Below are 18,265 nucleotides of genomic sequence, written 5' to 3' on the forward strand. Positions count from 1 at the left end.
TCTATAAAATGGGGCTAATGATAGCGATTTCATAGGGTTGTTGCGAGGATTAAATGAGATAAAGCAACTTAAGCAGTCACTAAACAGGTCGGAGGAAATATTCTATAAAGGTGAACTTTATAGAATTATTACTAATTGCTCCACTAGAGCGGACCTTAAATTATCACGTCCACCCTGCATCGCGGGCAGGAAAGCACTTGGACCTCTCTATTCCAACTTCGCTTATCTGCGTTACAGGTGTGCAGAGAAGGAGTCCAGCTAGGCCAACGTGAAGAGCTCGATGCCTTAAGCAAAGTAAGACTGAGATTACATTAAATCTAGTAAGAAAGAGTATAGGAAGTTAAGCTTTCTAATGAGTGTACATGACACTCATGTAATTTAATATTCAGGATAATCAGTAATAACAACAACAGCAGCCGCTAACAATAATTGAGCATTTCCTATGTTCCAGGAAGTGTTGTGAGTACTGTTTCTAGATGAACTAATTTAATCTTCCTAATAGTTCCTATGTAGAAGGCATTACTGTGATTGCTCATTTTGGGCAAGGAGACAGAGGCACAGAGAGCTTAAAAAGCATGTGCAGGGTCACACTGCTAGGGAAGAGTTGAAATTGGAACTTAAATCTGTGCTATCTAATATGGTAGCCACTAGACTCATGTGTCTACTTAAATTAAAATTAATTAAAATTATATACAATAGTTCCTTAGCTGCATTAGCCATATGTCAGGTGCTCCAGAGCTGCACCCGGCTGTGGCCCCCATATTGGACAGTGCAGATAAACAACTTCATCACTGCAGAAAGCGCTCACAGTACTGATGTGGCGAGCTCTGAGTGGACATAGTCTTTGGGCCAGTCTCTGGAGATTCTGTCTCCTAGGTATAGAACGGGGTCCAGAAACCTGCACTAGAACATCCCACGCAGGAGTAGAGCAGAGAGGCCGGACTGGAACCAGAAGGCTTAGGCTCAGTACAGATCTATTTCCTGCAAGGTCATAGGCCTGAAAAATTCACTTTGTAACTTTCCAAACCTCAATGTCCATATAGAGTTCATGAGGAAAATAAATGGAAGCCACAAAAGCTCTCATCAGGCCATTAGGCACTGCCCTCTGCACTTTAACAAGTGGACGTTTCTCAGAGTAGCTTATAGCTATCCAAGCATCAGTATTAGTGGTGGGGACAGGGACCCAGGATTCATGCCCACTGTGTTTGACTCTTTCCTTCTTTCTTTTTTTTTCGTCTTGGCAGGACTTCACCTATAGGATCCCCAGAAAGCTGCAGAATCCTTTGGAGGCCTGCTTACCTCATAGACGTTTCTTCCTTGTTGGTGATGACCAGGGTTTGTTTGTATGGGGGCATCCCAGCTTGGTAGATGAAGCAGGTCCCAAAGTTGTAGCTGGTGAAGGAGAAATGGATGGCCGGGCTCATGGCACAACCTGAGATGCTGCACATATAGGTTGGGCCTTGGTTGATCTATGGGAAGGGAATGGCAGGTGGATGTGATTAGAAGTGGGAGGAGGGGACACGTAAGTGCTCAGGTGAAGGAGAAAAGCACTGTGTTTTAACAAATATAGGTCTCAGGGCTCCATCTCCAGAGATTCTGATTCAGTAGGTTAGAAGGTTGTTTACCGAAGAAAAACTAATATGTAATCAGACCCTACATGGGCTCTTGCTTTGTTCTTGCAGCAATGATTCGGCTTGAAGACTCAAAGGTATGCCAGACACCGCGAGTTACCACCCAACCTCTGCTCCCCACGGTTCCCTTACTAGCAGGACTCTGACTGGTCGCCAATGTGCTTAGGTGAAAACACTTGATTTCCCACCCTGCCTTGCAGCTCGGGGTGGCCGTCAGACATAGTTCTGATCATTGGATGTAAACAGAACGGGACAAGGGTGTGTTTTGTCTTGAATAAAGAGGCACAGTCTTGTCTTTGGGCCAGTTCTTTGCCTTCAGGATCTTCCTCTTTCTTTTCACTGTGGAATGCAGACATAGAGCTTCAGGTAGGGTGGTCACCTTACGACCAGGAGATGACAAGAATGAGGACAAGGCCAATATGCCAAGGATGAAAAAGTGGAAAGATAGAACGGTCACCATCTGGACTCTTAACCACAAGGTAATACTTGACCCACTGGGACATGAACTTAATTTGTTCTTTATAAACTCTTCATAATATGAAATTTCACAAACTGATTTGAATAAAATATCTAATATTTATTCTAAATATTAGAATATACATTATTAGAATAAACATAAACATGAGCATTCATTTTAAACATCATTAGAATAAATCAAGTCCTTGGTACAAGTTTTCATAAACAACTTTGTACATTTAAAACCATTTTCTTACTTAAGACTTTTATGCATTTTATGGCTGATTCTTTGAAAAGGATTTAAATTTACCACCTTTAACTCTTTTGCTAATTAGAGTAGGAAGATCTCATGACATGTTAGGTTTCTTTCTGCTGTAAGAAATGCAAGTTCTGAAAGAGACAGTTCTCAAGGGGGAGGGGCCCCTTCTGAACTGCAAGCCTCGCATTTCTCAGGGAGGATGGTGGCAACTTTGCCACCGAGTTCCAGGCCAGGAAAACAGGAGAGTCCTGAACTCCCATGTCCAGTGACTCACCTTGGGTTCTACTATGGCTTGAATGTTTGTCCCCTCCAAAACTCACGTTGAAATTTAATTGCCACTGTGATGGTATTGGGAGGTGGGACTTTTGAGAGGTGTCTAGGTCGTGAGGGCTAGGCATCATGAATGGACTGATGCCATTATTGTGAAAGTGAGTTTGTTATCATTATCACGGGATTATGTTCGCCCCCTTTTGCATGCATGTGCTCTTTGTCTCCCTTTCTGTCCCTCCCTCCATCCCTCATTCCCCTTTCACCATGTGATATGATCTACCATGTTATGATGCAGCAAGAAGGCCCTCACCAGATGCTGGCACCTTGATATCGGACTTTCCGGCCTCTAGAACTCTGAACCAATAAATTTCTGTTCATTATAAATTACTCAGTCTCAGGTATCCTGTTATAGCAACACAACACAGACTAACATATTTTCCAGCTGTTTTACCCCCATCTTCCTGTCAATCACCTTCTTGAGGATTTGATAAAGATAATGTCCTTAGGCCGGGCATCGTAAATCTCCTTTTGTTATTGACTTCCAATTTTATTCCATTGCGGGTGAAGAATGTACTTTGTATGATTTTCAATCTTTTTAAATTTGTTGAGGTTTGTTTTATAGCTGAACATATAATCTATCCTGGACAACGTTCCATGTGCACCTGAGAAGAATGTGCATTCTGCTGTTGTTGGGTGAAATGTTCTATGTATGTCTGTTAGGCATAGTGCTTTTATAGTGTTGTTCAAGTCTTCTTATTTCCTTGTTGACTTTCTGTCTATTTATTCTATCCATTATTAAAAGCTAGGGACCAAAATCTCCAAGTACAATTGCTGAATTGTCTCTTTTTCCCTTCAATTGTCAGTTTTGTTTCATGTATTTTGAGACTCTGCTGTTACAAGCACATATGTTTATAATTGTTATGTCTTCTTGATGGAGTGACCCTTTTATTATTACAAAATGTCTTTATCTCTAGCAATAATTTTTGTCTGAAAGTCTATTTTGTCTGATACTAGTATTGGCACTCCTCCTTCTTTTGATTACTGTTTAAATGGTATGTCTTTTTCCATCCTTTTACTTTCAGCCTGTTTGTGTCTTTGAATCCAAAGTGTGTCTCTTGTAGACAGCACATAGGTGGATCACATTTTTTCCCCATCATTCTGCCAATTTCTTTTTACTGGAGTGTTTAATTCATTTACATTTAATGTAACTACAGATACAGTAGGATTTATGCCTATTTTGCTATTTGCTTTCTATATTTCCTATGTCTTTTTAAAAAAGGCTAGTCAATTATGCCTTTTTATATTCCTCAATTCTTCCATTACTGCCTTCTTTTGTGTTAAATATAATAGATATTTTCTAGTGTACCATTTTAATTCCCTTGTCATTTTTTAATTACATTCTTTTGAGTTGCTTTATTAGTAGTTACCCTGGAGATTACAATTAATATCTAAATTTATAGCAACCTAGTTTGAATTAATAATAACTTAATTTCAATAGTATACAAAAATTTGGTCTTATATACCTTTCTTTGTTTCTTCCCCTTCCCTTTGTGCTATTATTATCATACAAATTGAATCTTTATATAATGCCCATCAATACAGATTTACAGTTATTGCTTTATGCAGTTGTTTTTAAAATAGGATAGAAAAAAGTTACAAATAAAAATACATTTATACTGACTTTATGTAACCTACGCAGTTACCTTTTCTGGTGCTCTTTATTTCTTCTTGTGGATCTGAGTTACTTTCTAGTGTCCTTTCATTTCAGCCTGAAGGATTCTCTTTGTTATTTCTCGTAGGCTAGTCTGCTAGTGATGAATTCTTTCAGTTTTTATTTGAGAATGTCCTGGTTCTTCCTTCATTTTTAAAGGAGAGTTTTGCTAGATACAACATTCTTTGTTGATGGTTGTTTTTCCAGCACTTTGAAGATGTCATTCCACTGTCTTTGGGGCTCCAAGGTTTCTCATGAGAAACCAGCTGTTAATCCTGCTGCTTTCCAGGTTCCCTTTGTCTTTCAATAGTTTGATTATGAGGTGTATAGGTGTGGATTTCCTTGAGTTTATCCTACTTGAAATTCATTGAGATTTCTGGATATTTAATTTTTTTCATCAAATTTGGGAAGTTTTGGGGCACTATTGCTTGAAATTTTTTTTCTATCATTTTCTTTCTTCTTTCCTCCTGGGACTTCCATTATGTGTATATTGGTATCTTTGACAGTATCCTATGGGTCTCTGAGGCTTTGTTCATTTTTCTACATTAGTTTTTATTTCTGTTTTTCAGACTGGATAATCTCAGTTGCCTCATCTTCAAGTTTGCTGATTTTTTTTCTTTTGACTATCAAATCTGCTACCAAGCCCCCGTTTTGAATTTTTCATTTGAGCTATTATAGTTTGCAACTCCAGAATCTATATTTTATAATTTCTATCTCTGTATTGACATTTTATATTTTTTCAAACATTTTTCTCATACTTTCCTTTAGTTATTTAGACATGGATTCCTATAGTTCTATGAATATATTTTAAATAGCTGATTTCAAGTATTTGTCTAGTGAGTCCAACATCTGGGCTTCCTTGGGAACAGTTTAGATTGGATGCTTTTTTTCCCTATGTATGGGTCATACTTTCTTGATTCTTTTCATGTCTCATAATTTTTTTGTTGGAAACTAGAGATTTAAAATAATATGATGTAGCAACTCTGAAAACCAGATCCATCCATGCTGGGTTTGTTGCTGTTGTTACTCTTCCCCTTTTTTGGGGGGCGGGGATGGCGTCTGTCTTGCTCTGTTGCCTGTGCTAGAGTGCAGTAGTGTCATCATAGCTCACAGCAACCTCAAACTCCTGGGCTCAAGCAATCCTCCTGCCTCAGCCTCCTGCGTATTTGCTTTATGTAGTTGTTTTATTAGTGTAGTGACTTTTTCCATAAAGTCTATATTCTTATTTATGCATAGCTAATGAAGTCTCTGCTTAATTAGTTTAGTGGTCAGCTAATGTGTGGACAGAGATTTCTTTAAATGCCTGGCACCAATGAGTCTTCCAGCTTTTGCCGAGGAACTCTGTATGTGTGACGGGGCACGCCTCTGACACTTAGGCAGGCAGTTGCCAACTCTGCTTTATTGTTCACTTTTTGCTTTCCCAAAAGTTTAGCCAGAAGTGAGAACTTAGGGCCTTCTCCCAAGCGGTCTTTACTGAGCACAGCCCTGAGATATACATATCCTATACATGCATGGCTGTCTAGATTCCAGGGAATATGCTGGAGATTTTCAAAGACTCCTATGGACATCTCCTTCCCTAGCTTTTCCTTTTAAGTTTTTGGGTCAGCTTGTTTGCCTCAATGGTCATTGCTACCTCACACTGCTGCAGTGTTGAACAATTGCCACTGATTGTTTTTTGACAAATGCCCAATGGGAAAAGGCTGTTTACATTGACCAAGCTCTGAGTCAGGTCAAATAAAAGCAAGCCTGTGAGTGGGGGTTTCCACTGAAATTTTAGACATGGCAAATAATGACAATTCTCTTAGTTGGGGCTTTTGGGGAGTTCCAAACCTGTTCTGCCCCCTCTAGTGGCTGATCAATTGCTGGTTAAAATCACTTTAATTGCAGAATTGTTGGTTTTCAAGGCTGCTGCAGAGCTGGGGAAGGAGGGTAGGAATAGAGCAAGTTAAAACACTACAAAGCTCACTGTCCTTATGGATATTCTGCCATTTTTCTTGAATAAATACTCCTAGGATTGTTGCAAGCTTGTGATTAATTTCCAGAGTTCTGAAAAAGTTTATTATGACAGTTTTTGCCAGTGTTCTCATTGCTATTGAAGAGCAGCTTTTTGGATGTCCTTTGCCATTCCTGCTGACGCTACCATTCCTTGGTCTTTCATTTGATAACTTATCTTGGGAAATGTTGTACATATTCTCTCAGTGCCCATCTATCTCCCTTATTTGTTTTAATGTCTGAATGGTCTCCCAATGCGCAGATGATCAAATGCTTTTCAATCAACACTTACTCACCAGGCACCCCAACCATGGATGAGGCCTTTGGACTTGAGATTGTGGGGCTGTCTCCAATACAGCCACCTTCCAGGAGCTTCAGGATGGTAGAGAAGACAAGGAATACACAGGAGGATTAGCCTGTCAAGGTAGCACGCTGTGAGTGCTTTCAGTATTTGGACAATGTTAAATGGTCTCACCTTGATTCTGAGTTCCAGGTCCTTCAAGACACACCTCTTAAGTGGCTGAAAAGATAAGGTAGCTTGGACACTCTGCCCCACATCCACAGTACTGTCAGTGGGTGAAAATTCCAAATACTGCAGCAGGGTTTTGGAGCCAGATAGCTCTGCCTGGAAGCTGAAGTTGAACTTTCCAGTGTTAATAAAGTTGAATTCACACTGGACGCATTCATTTAACCCCACCTGGAAGACAGAGACCAGAGTAGTGAATGCAAACCATAGTTCCCTTCTCTGGGGTTGGGATATGTAACATGTTGATAAAAAATGTCCTTTGGGAAATAAAGATGGCAGATGATGTTGGTGAATTGAGTATAATTAGCTTAATGTAGTCAGACATTCCAGCAAGAGCTACCAAGTATTGGGGTCCCCTAATATCTCAACAGCAGGATGGCAATTTAATTCCTAGACCTCCCTTGGTAGTCAAATATCCTTCCTGTATGTTTAATACAGGCATTCTTGCCCCTCCCCACCATCTCTCTACCCCATGAAAAATGAAATAAGAAAAGCATCCACATCATAACTATGTACATTCTGAGGATGGAGCTCCTCCTGGCATGTTTTTGTTCTCCTGGTCTCTCTGGCATTTGAAACAGAAAGACTAAGCTCATATTCACTGGTACCACCTTCCCCAGTCAATGTGGAGAGAGAGAGAGAGAGAGAGAGAGAGAGAGAGAGAGAGAGAGAGAGAGAGAGAGAGAGAGAGGGAGGGAGGGAGAGAGTGTGTGCAAGGCCCTCTCACAACTTCACCTCATAGAAGTTGATGATGTTGGTCTGGTCGGGAGTCAAGAGAGTGATGGAGCCTGTCCTGTCCTTGCACTTGATCTCTGTGTTCATACTGTAGCCCTCTGCCTTGACGTTTAACGTCAGAGGCTGGACTTTCTTTTTCACATTGCAGATCAAATTAAAGTTCACATCTCCTTCGTGCTTTGGTGTGAAGAAAATATCAATTGGGAACCTGGTTGGGGAACAAGACAGCAGATTAGCTGACTAGGTTTTATTAAACCCTGCTAGAAAATACGAGCTCACTGGATTAGTGGGTTCTCTACGAGGAAAAGGAACCATAACTCCAAATTATGATGAGTTTTTAAGATTCGCCAGGCAAAGCTGAGCAATGCTCTGTGGATTCACACACACAGCAGACAGCGAGGAAAGAATACAAATACAAGAGAAAATACTGAGAACGTGGGTGTAGAATTCTCAATGCTCCATAATTTCCCAGGAAAATAAACGCTGGAGAGTAAGTAGGAAAGAGATGGAATTGTTAATATGCAAATCTTAGAGTTGAAAGAGACTTTAGAAATGGGGCACTCTAAGGGAAAGGGGTTCCCCTGGCTGGCAGGCCAGGGACCTATTGGGAGGGTGAGGCCTTCATTTCTCTTTACCTGGACAGTGGCGGGATCCAGCCTTCCATGGGACATACAACCAGGCTGTTGCCGAAACCTTCCGAGTATCGGGAGTTGTCCTGGAAGGCAAAACTGAACCCCTGCTCCTCCTTGTTGACGAGCTGCACGCGCTCCCTGGCCTCTCTGCCTGAGGAGGAAGCAGCAGCCCTCAGTGACCCACCGCCTGCTCACTGCAGTGGCCCAGCAGGTACCGAGGGTGATGAGGAATATGCTCGCCTAAGTCCTCATTTTAATTGAAGCAGTTTTAGTGGTTTATTATAGGATAATATTTGCCTCTTGATTTTGGTTACTCTTCTTTCAGTTTTTCCATCAATGTCTATTTTGCTATTAGGATTTTTATGGGGAATGCCTTTTCAGTATATATTAATATGATTACATGGTTTTTCTTCTTTAATCTACTGACACAATGGTTATATTGAAGTGTGCCACCCTTGCATGCCTGGATTAAACTTTCTCTTGCTGTTATTATTCTTATGCTATATTGCTCATTTATTTGTTCAAACCCTTAGTAAATGCCATAATCTCCCCTCCCACCTACTTATGAGTATCAGTAAAATACACACCAAGCTGTTAACATTGGTTTCCTTTGATGGAAAGGGAAGGCTGAGTTAGGATGGATGGGGAGAGATTTAATTTTTTCTTATACGGTACCACATTGATTGACTTAAAATACTACGAAGAATATTATTTTATAAATAAAAATCTAATGAATTATTAAAAGAATCATCTGGCTTTAGTTGTATTCTACACACACACACAGATATCACAGCCATGGGAGAGGTTCTCAGGGTTATAAAGGACAGTTGAACCAAACCAATGTGTGAACAGATGCGAGAGCAATCTGGCCACTGCGGCACAGACCAGGAAGCAGACAAACACAGCCCATAATCTGGGGCCCATGCAGGCAGGATGGGGAAGACTCTGGAAATGAAGAGTCAGTCCAGGCCCTAAGGGCATCTGCCAAGGAGGATCTTTAACAAGGCTCCCACGTTTCCTTGAGCTATTAGTGTGCAGGTTTAAAAGATGCACTCCACTTGATCAAAATGAGATTGAGAGGTAAATGCTTTGTGGCTTTCTGAAAAGTGATCGAGGCCCTCTGACATGCTGCTCCTGGAAGGCACCAGGGAAGTGCCCCACCCCAGGCTGCTTCTAATGACTGGCCCAGATCCTGCCAAGTCTAAATATAAACGGACAGGGCAGCCTTACCAATGAGCAGGGAACTGAAGTTGAGGTGTGACTTGTCCAGGGAGATGAGCGGGTCGGTGGCTTTACCTATCAGCAGGAAAGGGACCATGATGTTGTGTTCAGGGACTAGGAAAGTCCATAATGCTTCCGTGATGTCCAGGTGGGAAGGCGTGAACTGGAACACAATCTAAGAAGACAATGTGGAACAGACTGGTGACGGGTGCTTGTGTTTGCTTACTCCATGTGCCCTTGGAGACTTGTCAGCACCAGGGTCATGGCAGTTGACATTACCAGGTTATTGCCACCTTTCTACAGTCCCTGTAAGAGCAGGTAGGTGCAGCTGTACCAGCAGCATCAATGTCTATCTGCCCTGGCCACACGTCCTTAGTAGGAGCCTACCCTACCCACAGCCTCTGCTGGTTAAGTTGTCATATTTTGTGCCATGTCTTTGGATGGCATGGTTGTACCATAGCTGATTAGACCAAAGAATCGGCACCTGTCCCAAAGAAAGACAATCCACTTGCTTGTCCACAGCCTGGTACACAGTCCAACACAACATGACTAGCAGGGCCAACCAGGTTTCTCTCCCGCAGGTTTGGAATTAGAAAGTGAGTGGCTGGGGCCGGGCGCGGTGGCTCACGCCTGTAATCCTAGCTCTGGGAGGCCGAGGCGGGTGGATCGCTCGAGGTCAGGAGTTCGAGACCAGCCTGAGCAAGAGTGAGACCCCGTCTCTACTAAAAATAGAAAGAAATTATCTGGCCAACTAAAAATATATATACAAAAAAAATTAGCCGGGCATGGTGGCTCATGCCTGTAGTCCCAGCTACTCGGGAGGCTGAGGCAGTAGGATCGCTTAAGCCCAGGAGTCTGAGGTTGCTGTGAGCTAGGCTGATGCCACGGCACTCACTCTAGCCCGGGCAACAAAGTGAGACTCTGTCTCAAAAAAAAAAAAAAAAAAAAGAAAGTGAGTGGCTGGGCCAGGTGGCAGTGGAGCCGACGGTGAGGGAAACCACGAGGGTGCGTTGGCCATGGCAGGCCGGTACCCATTTGCTCAGGGAAGTTACAAGCAACTGGAAAATAAATAAATAAATGGTGAAGAGAGAATGGGTAGAAACAAGCAGAGTCCTGGAAGGAAGGTCCAATCTCAAAAGGTGCCCCTGGTCCTTTCTTTTCTTTTTCTTTTTAGCTAACCTGAGTGAGTCTCTGCATTCAATTAGTTAGGACTCAGTGGAAGAACAGTGGCATTTGGCCAGAAGAGAACTAGACGGGTTAACATGAATGGTCCATGCCAATGCCAGGTTGGTACAGGGGAGGTGTTCTGGAGATATGTCACCTCAATGACACTACTGTCACCCAAAGACCAGCATGATTCTGGATGATGGATTCTGAAACTTGCCTCTCTAGAAATTGGGCTCATCTTTGACACATTTCTGGGCTGTAATGGGGCCACATCCAAGCGGGACTCTGCCTGTGGTGGACCCAGCTCCTGGATCCAGCCACGTTTAACTAGATGGCCGGGCACTGATAACACACAGAGGTCAAAATCAGGTGGGGTCTACAGATATGTTTAGTTTGGTTTGGGAAGTGCTAAAAAAATATTGAACTAGCTACCAATATGTCAAATAGGGCGATTCACATAGAAATTTGGAATTTTGGCTTCTCCTGAAAAGTTTGGGAGAGTTGGCCTCCCTGGGCCCCTTGTCTGTACGGTGGTCATTTGCCAGAGAAGTGCTGTGGCTGGTGGGCCCTGGTGCCCGGCATTCCCTGTCATTGTCCCCTTGGCCTGCTTTATTCATTTGTGTGACCTTCCTGAAGGCATTTGAGGTCATAATTTTTATTTCATGGATTTATTTCCACCTTCAAGATTCTCTGTGGAACTTACTAGACGTGGAGCCCACCAATCTGTTTTGGGTAGCAAGTTCCTGTTTCTTTAAGTCTGACCCCCTGCTGCATACCACTGTGTAAACATTTAGGACTAAGCCATGGGCCACGACTCCACTTTTCTGTTTTGCTCCTTGGCCTGCCCAAGTGAAAACATATCAGTGTCCGTTCACTATCATCGGCCCCTTGGACAAAGATAACCCTTTATGTCATGCTACTGTGTAAGTCCTAGAGTACCCAGGCATTGATGTCTCATTAACCTTTGCTGCTTGGATAACCTCAATTTTAAAAACTGTAAATACTAGAGCTGTCTGCTTCTCTACGCTCAGCCAGGAGAGCTCAGGTCTGACTTGTTTATCAGGATTGCCCAACGCATATGGTAACCACTCAATAAATACTTGTTGATTGACACACCCTTAGGCAGAGTGTTCTTTCTAATTCCACCTACTGTCTATGGCACACTTGCTGTGCAGAGATGGTGAGAATGACCTAAGCCTTGGGTTGCGTGGTCCTCATTTGCACACACCTCAGCTTTCTTGTCAGGGTGGATGAAGCCCTTCTCTGTAAGGCACGTGAAGGCTGGAGGGTTCTGGAGACTTTCGGTTTCTTCAGAGATCCAGGAGAAGGAGTAGGTGCTATTGGTCGGGTTCAGGATTGTAAAGGTCCTGGCCAAGGGGGAAGAATTGACAGCAGAGAGTGAGAGCAGAGACTGAGGATTAAGAGAACTTTCTTAGAACCTGGGTCTAATGCAGCCCCCCCATCTGGGAACCAGAACTGTTCTGAGCACTTTGTTACTATAGAAATGAAAACTTCATCTCATCCAGGGATCCGAAGCATGGGGAGGGTTCTGGACTTTGGAGTAACAGTGCCGTTGAGGCCACATCTGTCCTAAGGATCCTCTGCAGTCAAGGTGGAGGTCTTTCAAATTTTCCCCAGTGTCAAAACTAAGGAGACAGAATTCAGCTTCCTTACTCTAACAGCTCTCTAAAGTCAAATCTCTAAAACTCAGGTCAAACCCCAGGATATCAAGCCTGCTTTTAGGAGTCAGTTTAGCTCATTTCTCTAAAGTCTTCTGAGTTCTTTAGAAGGATTAACTGATACGGATCGAACCAATGCAAATGTAAGGAACTCACTGGAGATTCTTCCCTCCTACGCCCACAGTGGTGAACTCGATCACCCGGGTGTTTGGATCCAAAGCGCCACTACCAGACCCTCGGAGCTCGGGGTTGTGCCGAAGACCGCTGATGTAGTCGAAGTCCTTCAGGTCAAAATGGCAGATGGGCAAGGAGCTTCGTCCTTTTGCTACTAGGACCGGACCTTGCTCTCCAGGTGGCAGGTTTGGAATCCTGAAAGGATAAGGTTACTTTTATTTCTATTTTATTTTGTAATCAGTTGTTGTTCTCTTGGTTGGAAATGAATATTACATCCACCAGCACGTGAGCTCCATGGGAGCAGAGGCTGGGTCTGTCTTGGTCAATGACATTACCTCAGTGCCTTGACTGCATGGATGGGCTGAGCACAAGGAGCCTGAATTTGGCTCCTTCTGTGTACCTAACATCCTTAGGATGGTCGCAAGTTACTTCTTCCCTCAGTGGTGAGAAAATCTCCCTGCTGTGACATAAGCTCAGTCTTACCCTCTGGGCCCATAGGCATTTAGTGGGATATGAAAAGTGGCCTGGAAATCCTAAGAAAAGTATCCTGAGTGAGCTCCTTGGGAAGGTGAACTGGATATGCACAGAATCTTAGCCCCAGGGCCAAGCTGAGGTGGCCTAGGTGTGGGAGGGGTCTCTGTGGTGTGACTGCGGGGTTCAAGGAGGCTCTGACAGCTCACATAGGTCTTTGCCACTCTAGGCCATGGTTCACAGGATTCCTCTGTGAGGCATGTGTTCTCCTTCGAGCTTTCCTGGGTGTGGGTGCCACACTGGGACTTTCACTGTCAGATGTTATTGGATTAGTTTTTCTCTCACTGCTACATGCCAGATCCACCACCTCCACCACCACCTGGTATTAACTGTGTGCCAGGCACTGTCCTAAGCTCTTTATGTGAATGAACTCATTTAATCTTCCCAACAATTCTGCAAGGTGGGTATTGTTATTTGCATTTTACATATGAGGAAACGGAGTCTCAGTGAAGGTACAAGAAAGATTTCCCAAGTTCATGCTTGCCCAAGGATTGGAACCCATCTGGCTGTCACCCTCTGTTGGTAAGTGGCCTCCTGTCTGTGGCTAAGGGGGAAGTAGGCAGGGGGAAGCATCTGGAAAGGATTGATGAACAGGACAAAGAACGAATTCTCCTTGTTCTTCAAAGCCTGGTCCCTGTCCACCTTTCCAAAGGGAAGAGTGACAATCTGTGGGGGGGGGGGGTCTAGGGTTGGACAGAATAGGGGCAGTGGTTGGACAGAATGAGGATCGGAGCTGCAGTTTTGTGCCTGCAAAGATGGGGTTTCAGAGAGCAGGTTTCCTTACTGGCAGAAAAGGTTGCTCTCAAAGTCTCCAACATCCAACGGGGAGAACTTCACTTTGAACTTCTGCGTCTTCCCCACAGGTACGATGCCTGAGGAGGGCTCCACGGAGAAGGTTGGTGGGGAGCCCTCGGCGCAGTGGTCCATGGTGCTGTCCAGGGTGCTGCCTGTGTGCAGCGTGCCCTGACTAAGCTGATCTCTCTGAGCTAAACCTGGGGGCAGACAGAACCTGGTGACAGTCTGAATTTGCAGTGAGAGGCACGGGGAAGGCAGCCCACTCGCAGGTCCTTAGGGACTCTCTGTGGGGTCTGTGAGCTCTCTTTCGTAGCAGGTGAACTTAATCTTGGGCACTAGAGGTAAGGAATTGGCTCACGTATCTCACAAGACATGAAAAATATTTCTATTAATTCCATAGCTTTCAAACCTGTTTCCTTTTGGCTCAAGGGGGTGGATTGAGAAGGTGTCTGTGGATCTTCTGCCCTAGAATAATGGGCTGTGAACATAATTTTTGGAAAAATCACTGTTCTGAAGTAGGGGTTTACAATCTGGCCCCCTATCCATGGGCCCATTTGAAAGGTCTGTGAATCTCTAAAACTGAAATAATAATAAAGATTATTTGCCCACCAAGTGTTGGGCCTTTTTCCGGTGCTTCACATGTATAAAATGCAAACTTGGGCATGGGCATGTGTTTTCCCGGGAAAGTGGTTCACAGTTTTCATCAGTTTCTCCAAGGGGTCTGTAATCTCCCAGAAGGTTAAAATCTTATATACTAGATTCCTAGACATCGGTGAGATGGGGCATTGGCCTAGTGGGGTGCCTAGGGGCTGGGCTCCTGCAGGGAAGAGGTCAGCTCTGGAGTCGCTTAGGCCCATTTAGCTCTGCAGACTGCACGAGGCCTCTGCTCTGCTTTTCCTTAGCTACTTAGGAGGCCATCTCAGCAGTACTAGCCTCTCCATGAACAAGGCTCTGCTCCAACTGGTGACTCGGGTCAGGTCCTGGGTTTTACCTGTCATTGCATTTACCTTGTTTTTCTGGCATTGCAAAGCTGACTGCCCTTGAGTTATCTTCTGAGATCCAGCTGAATTCCAGGTGCACACGTCCTGAATTAATCAGGTCAAACCTGCAAATCAATCAGGGAACAGACTTGAGAAATGCACTGCAGGTGATTTTTGTCCTGCCTGCATGTTACCTATACTGTTACTGAATTGTTTTCTTTTTTCAAAATATTATTTCTCATTTTATTTTTATTAATTTTTTAGAGACGAGGGTCTCGCTATGTCACCCAGGCTGATCTTGAACTCTTGTCCTCAAGTGATCCTCCCACCTCAGCCTCCCACATACCAGGGATTGAAAGCAGGAGCCACTGCATCTGGTAACTCTTTTCTTTGTCAAGTCATTTCGTTTCTTAAATCATTTTTAAAGAGTAAGTTTTAAACAATTGCATCTAAAATCATGCATTTGATGTACCACTTATATTTCCTTCTAAAACACATAAAATATATACATAGTGATTAAAAGTAAAAATATCCAAAAGTTTAGCATTTTGTGTACTACCAACACCCTATGCAATGAGCTCTCAGCATGCATCACAGTGATCCTGAAAAATTCCCAGGAGAGAGGAAACAAAATGTATTTTACATGATAGCACCTCCCTCAGGAAATTCTTTAGGCCTTCTGTTTTTGCATCACCTGCCACCAGCAACAATGTCGCTGTGATCAAAAGCCATTTGACCCCTGCCTGCAACATCTACCCTGGCTGAGACACAGACTTGGATTTTAGTTGCTTTGAACTCAAACTCTCAATCAGCAGAGGCTTTTCCTGCCTCAAGTTTTCCTGTTTTAAGACAAGGGCAGGGAGACAGAAGCTTTTTCTGAAATCCCTTTCGAACTTGATCACAGTAACAGCAGGAAGATGAAGCCTGATACTAGAAAATGACACTGTCAGAGAGCTGAATACAAATGCCTTTCCAGTTTTAGGGGAGTAGTCAGAGTCAGGAGTTTGGGAGGGGGTAGGTCTGGAGTGGGGTGTAGAGATTAGATTTCCACGATCCAGTCCAGCAGACTGTGCACGTGTGCCTGACATCAACTGCCTTGACCACAGGGGCTTGTGTTTATTGTGTGAATTTATGAACACTGGTATTTATCCTAAAGATAATTTTTATAAAGTGGAGAAATCTCAGTGGCACAGAGTACTTTTCATAAAAACAGTACTTGGTTTAGGTCAGGGCAAACTGTTTTGCAAAGGGTCAGACAGTAAGTTATTTTGGGGTTTTGTGTACCCTATGGTCTGTGTAACTACATGACTCTGTTCTTGGAGTGCAAGAGCAGCCACAGGCAATACGTAAATGAAGGGGCGTGGTTATGTGCCAGCAAAGCTTTATTTACAAAAACAGGCTGTGGACCATAACGTGCTGACCCTTGCTTTGAGTGAAACGGCTATCAGCAGGAGATCCTACTTCCTCGCAGCTCTTCTGGTTCTATAGCAATTTAAGAGGACATTTATAGAATGACTTTTGTTCTTCTGGGTAGATGCCCAATAATGGGATTGCTGGATCGAATGGTAGGTCTACTTGAATCTGTTTAAGGTATCTCCATATTGCTTTCCACAGGTGTTGCACTAGTTTGCAGTCCCACCAGCAGCGTATGAGTGTTCCTGTCTCTCCGCATCCACGCCAACATGTGTTGTTTTGGGATTTTTTGATAAAGGCCATTCTCACTGGAGTTAAGTGGAATCTCATTGTAGTTTTGATTTGCATTTCCCTGGTGATTAGGGATGTTGAGCATTTTTTCATATGTTTGTTAGCCATTCTTATATCTTGGGGTGGGGGGAGGGGATGGAGGTATGACTACATGGTGAGTGCCAGGCCCACTGTCTGGAGAATGGACACGCTTGAGGCTCTGACTCAGGGGGATGGGCGGGACATGGACAATGTATATAACCTGAGCTTTTGTAGCCCCATGAAGAGCTGAAAAAAAAAAAAAAAAAGAGGACATTTAAAGTTCAAAAAATGCAAAATGAGGTGAACAAGTTAATTACTAATTTTTATAAAGTAGAAATGTCAGTGATTGACATGTTTGTCTGTGTATGTTGCTCTCTCTGCCAACAAGGCCCTTCATTCTCACTTCCTCACCTGGCTACCTCCTATGTGTCCTCCAAAATCCACCACCTTGTCTGGGAAGCCTTCCTTGACACTGTCTCTCCCCATATTTGGATCTGCTTTAGGTTCTCTTTCGCTCCATGCACAAGACACTACGCTGTAAATGGTAATTCTCCTATTTTTATCCATTCCCCCGTGGCCACCCCCAGACAATGAGCTCCTGGAAGGCAGGGCCCAGGGCATCATTGGATCCCTGAGTCTGAGTGTGGGTGAAGGTTTAACATAACCTTTTCTCCTTCTCAAAGACAAATTTGACTCTGAATTAACTTTTTAGCTCTGTTCCCCTGGAAATTTGTTAAAGGAGAAAACTCAGCTGTATTATTAGGCGACATTGTTTATAGTGAAAATGACCCCTAATTAGTAAAACATACGTGAACTGGAAGGAACCATGATCACTAGGAGGGAAGCCATAGCTTTGTGGTTCTCTGACTATAGTGACTTTTCTAACTGGGCATATTCTCTGCAGGGAACCGGGAAGCTGTATCTAGAGTGGTTATGAGAAACGCTGGCTTCTGTTCGGCGTGGGCTTCTAAGCCATGGACCCCGTACCCGCTAGTGCGGATATTGTCTGGGCTGTCACCTGGGTGGCGGGCAATAAGAACAGATCCTAGGTGGCTGTGTAGGCTGCTGCAAGGACTATTCCCACAAAAGTGGAACAGGGTGGCCCGATGCCACCCTCCTGGTAGACTGTGTTTCCGGGCCTGTATCTTGATTTCTAGTGTGAACTTCAATAGCTTGGTGGGTCTGAAGGTTTCATTGGACCTAAGATGACACTCTGGTGCATGCTACACAGATATGATACCCGGTATACACTGTCATAGACACTAAATGAATGTTTGATGAATGAGCAAGGGAATGATGGAATGAAAAAGCTTCTCTGACTAGTGTCATGCAGCTTTTGACGACTCACTCAAACACTCGGGTCTGGTAAACCAGGGTTTCCTTAAAGTGCACATCGCCCCTTTGGCACTGGTAGGAAGCGAAGTCCACGACGGCACTGATTTGAAGCTGCAGTTCTCGGTAGCATTCTTCTAGCACTGAGTGGGCGGGCTCAGGATCTGTCTCTATCACCTGGAACAAAGGCAGCAGTGTCTTCAGCAATGCAGAGCACAGGGACAGGTGCATTGACAACAGAATGGAATAGAGAGACCAGAGACATCCTAGGTATATATAAAATTCAGGTAAAGGATATGACAACAGAGTCCTGGCAGATCACTAGGAACAGAGGATAAACCAAAAAGAGATTTAGAAAGATTAGATATCTAGATGAAAAATATGAAATTGGATCCTTGCCTCACATAATAACATAAAATCCAGGTGGGCCAAGGGCTTAAATATCAAAA

The 18,265-nt window shown here is 43.6% G+C and overlaps 1 protein-coding gene across 1 annotated transcript in view; it reads right to left on the reverse strand.

Moving 5' to 3' along the window:
• The window catches only part of HYDIN (HYDIN axonemal central pair apparatus protein), a 296,336-nt gene that overhangs the window by 21,884 nt on the left and 256,187 nt on the right, over nucleotides 1-18,265 (reverse strand). Inside the window, exons 67-76 of the mRNA XM_045534000.1 lie at nucleotides 17,833-17,993; nucleotides 14,787-14,884; nucleotides 13,769-13,976; nucleotides 12,436-12,648; nucleotides 11,829-11,967; nucleotides 9,443-9,608; nucleotides 8,216-8,363; nucleotides 7,581-7,788; nucleotides 6,795-7,016; nucleotides 1,300-1,469 (exon numbers count right to left, since the gene is read on the reverse strand). Coding sequence (XP_045389956.1) covers nucleotides 1,300-1,469; nucleotides 6,795-7,016; nucleotides 7,581-7,788; nucleotides 8,216-8,363; nucleotides 9,443-9,608; nucleotides 11,829-11,967; nucleotides 12,436-12,648; nucleotides 13,769-13,976; nucleotides 14,787-14,884; nucleotides 17,833-17,993 — 1,733 coding nt within the window. The remainder of the gene's footprint in view (nucleotides 1-1,299; nucleotides 1,470-6,794; nucleotides 7,017-7,580; nucleotides 7,789-8,215; nucleotides 8,364-9,442; nucleotides 9,609-11,828; nucleotides 11,968-12,435; nucleotides 12,649-13,768; nucleotides 13,977-14,786; nucleotides 14,885-17,832; nucleotides 17,994-18,265) is intronic.

Source organism: Lemur catta, chromosome 20 (genome assembly GCF_020740605.2).
Source record: "Lemur catta isolate mLemCat1 chromosome 20, mLemCat1.pri, whole genome shotgun sequence".
In the NCBI taxonomy this organism is placed as follows: Eukaryota; Metazoa; Chordata; class Mammalia; order Primates; family Lemuridae; genus Lemur; species Lemur catta.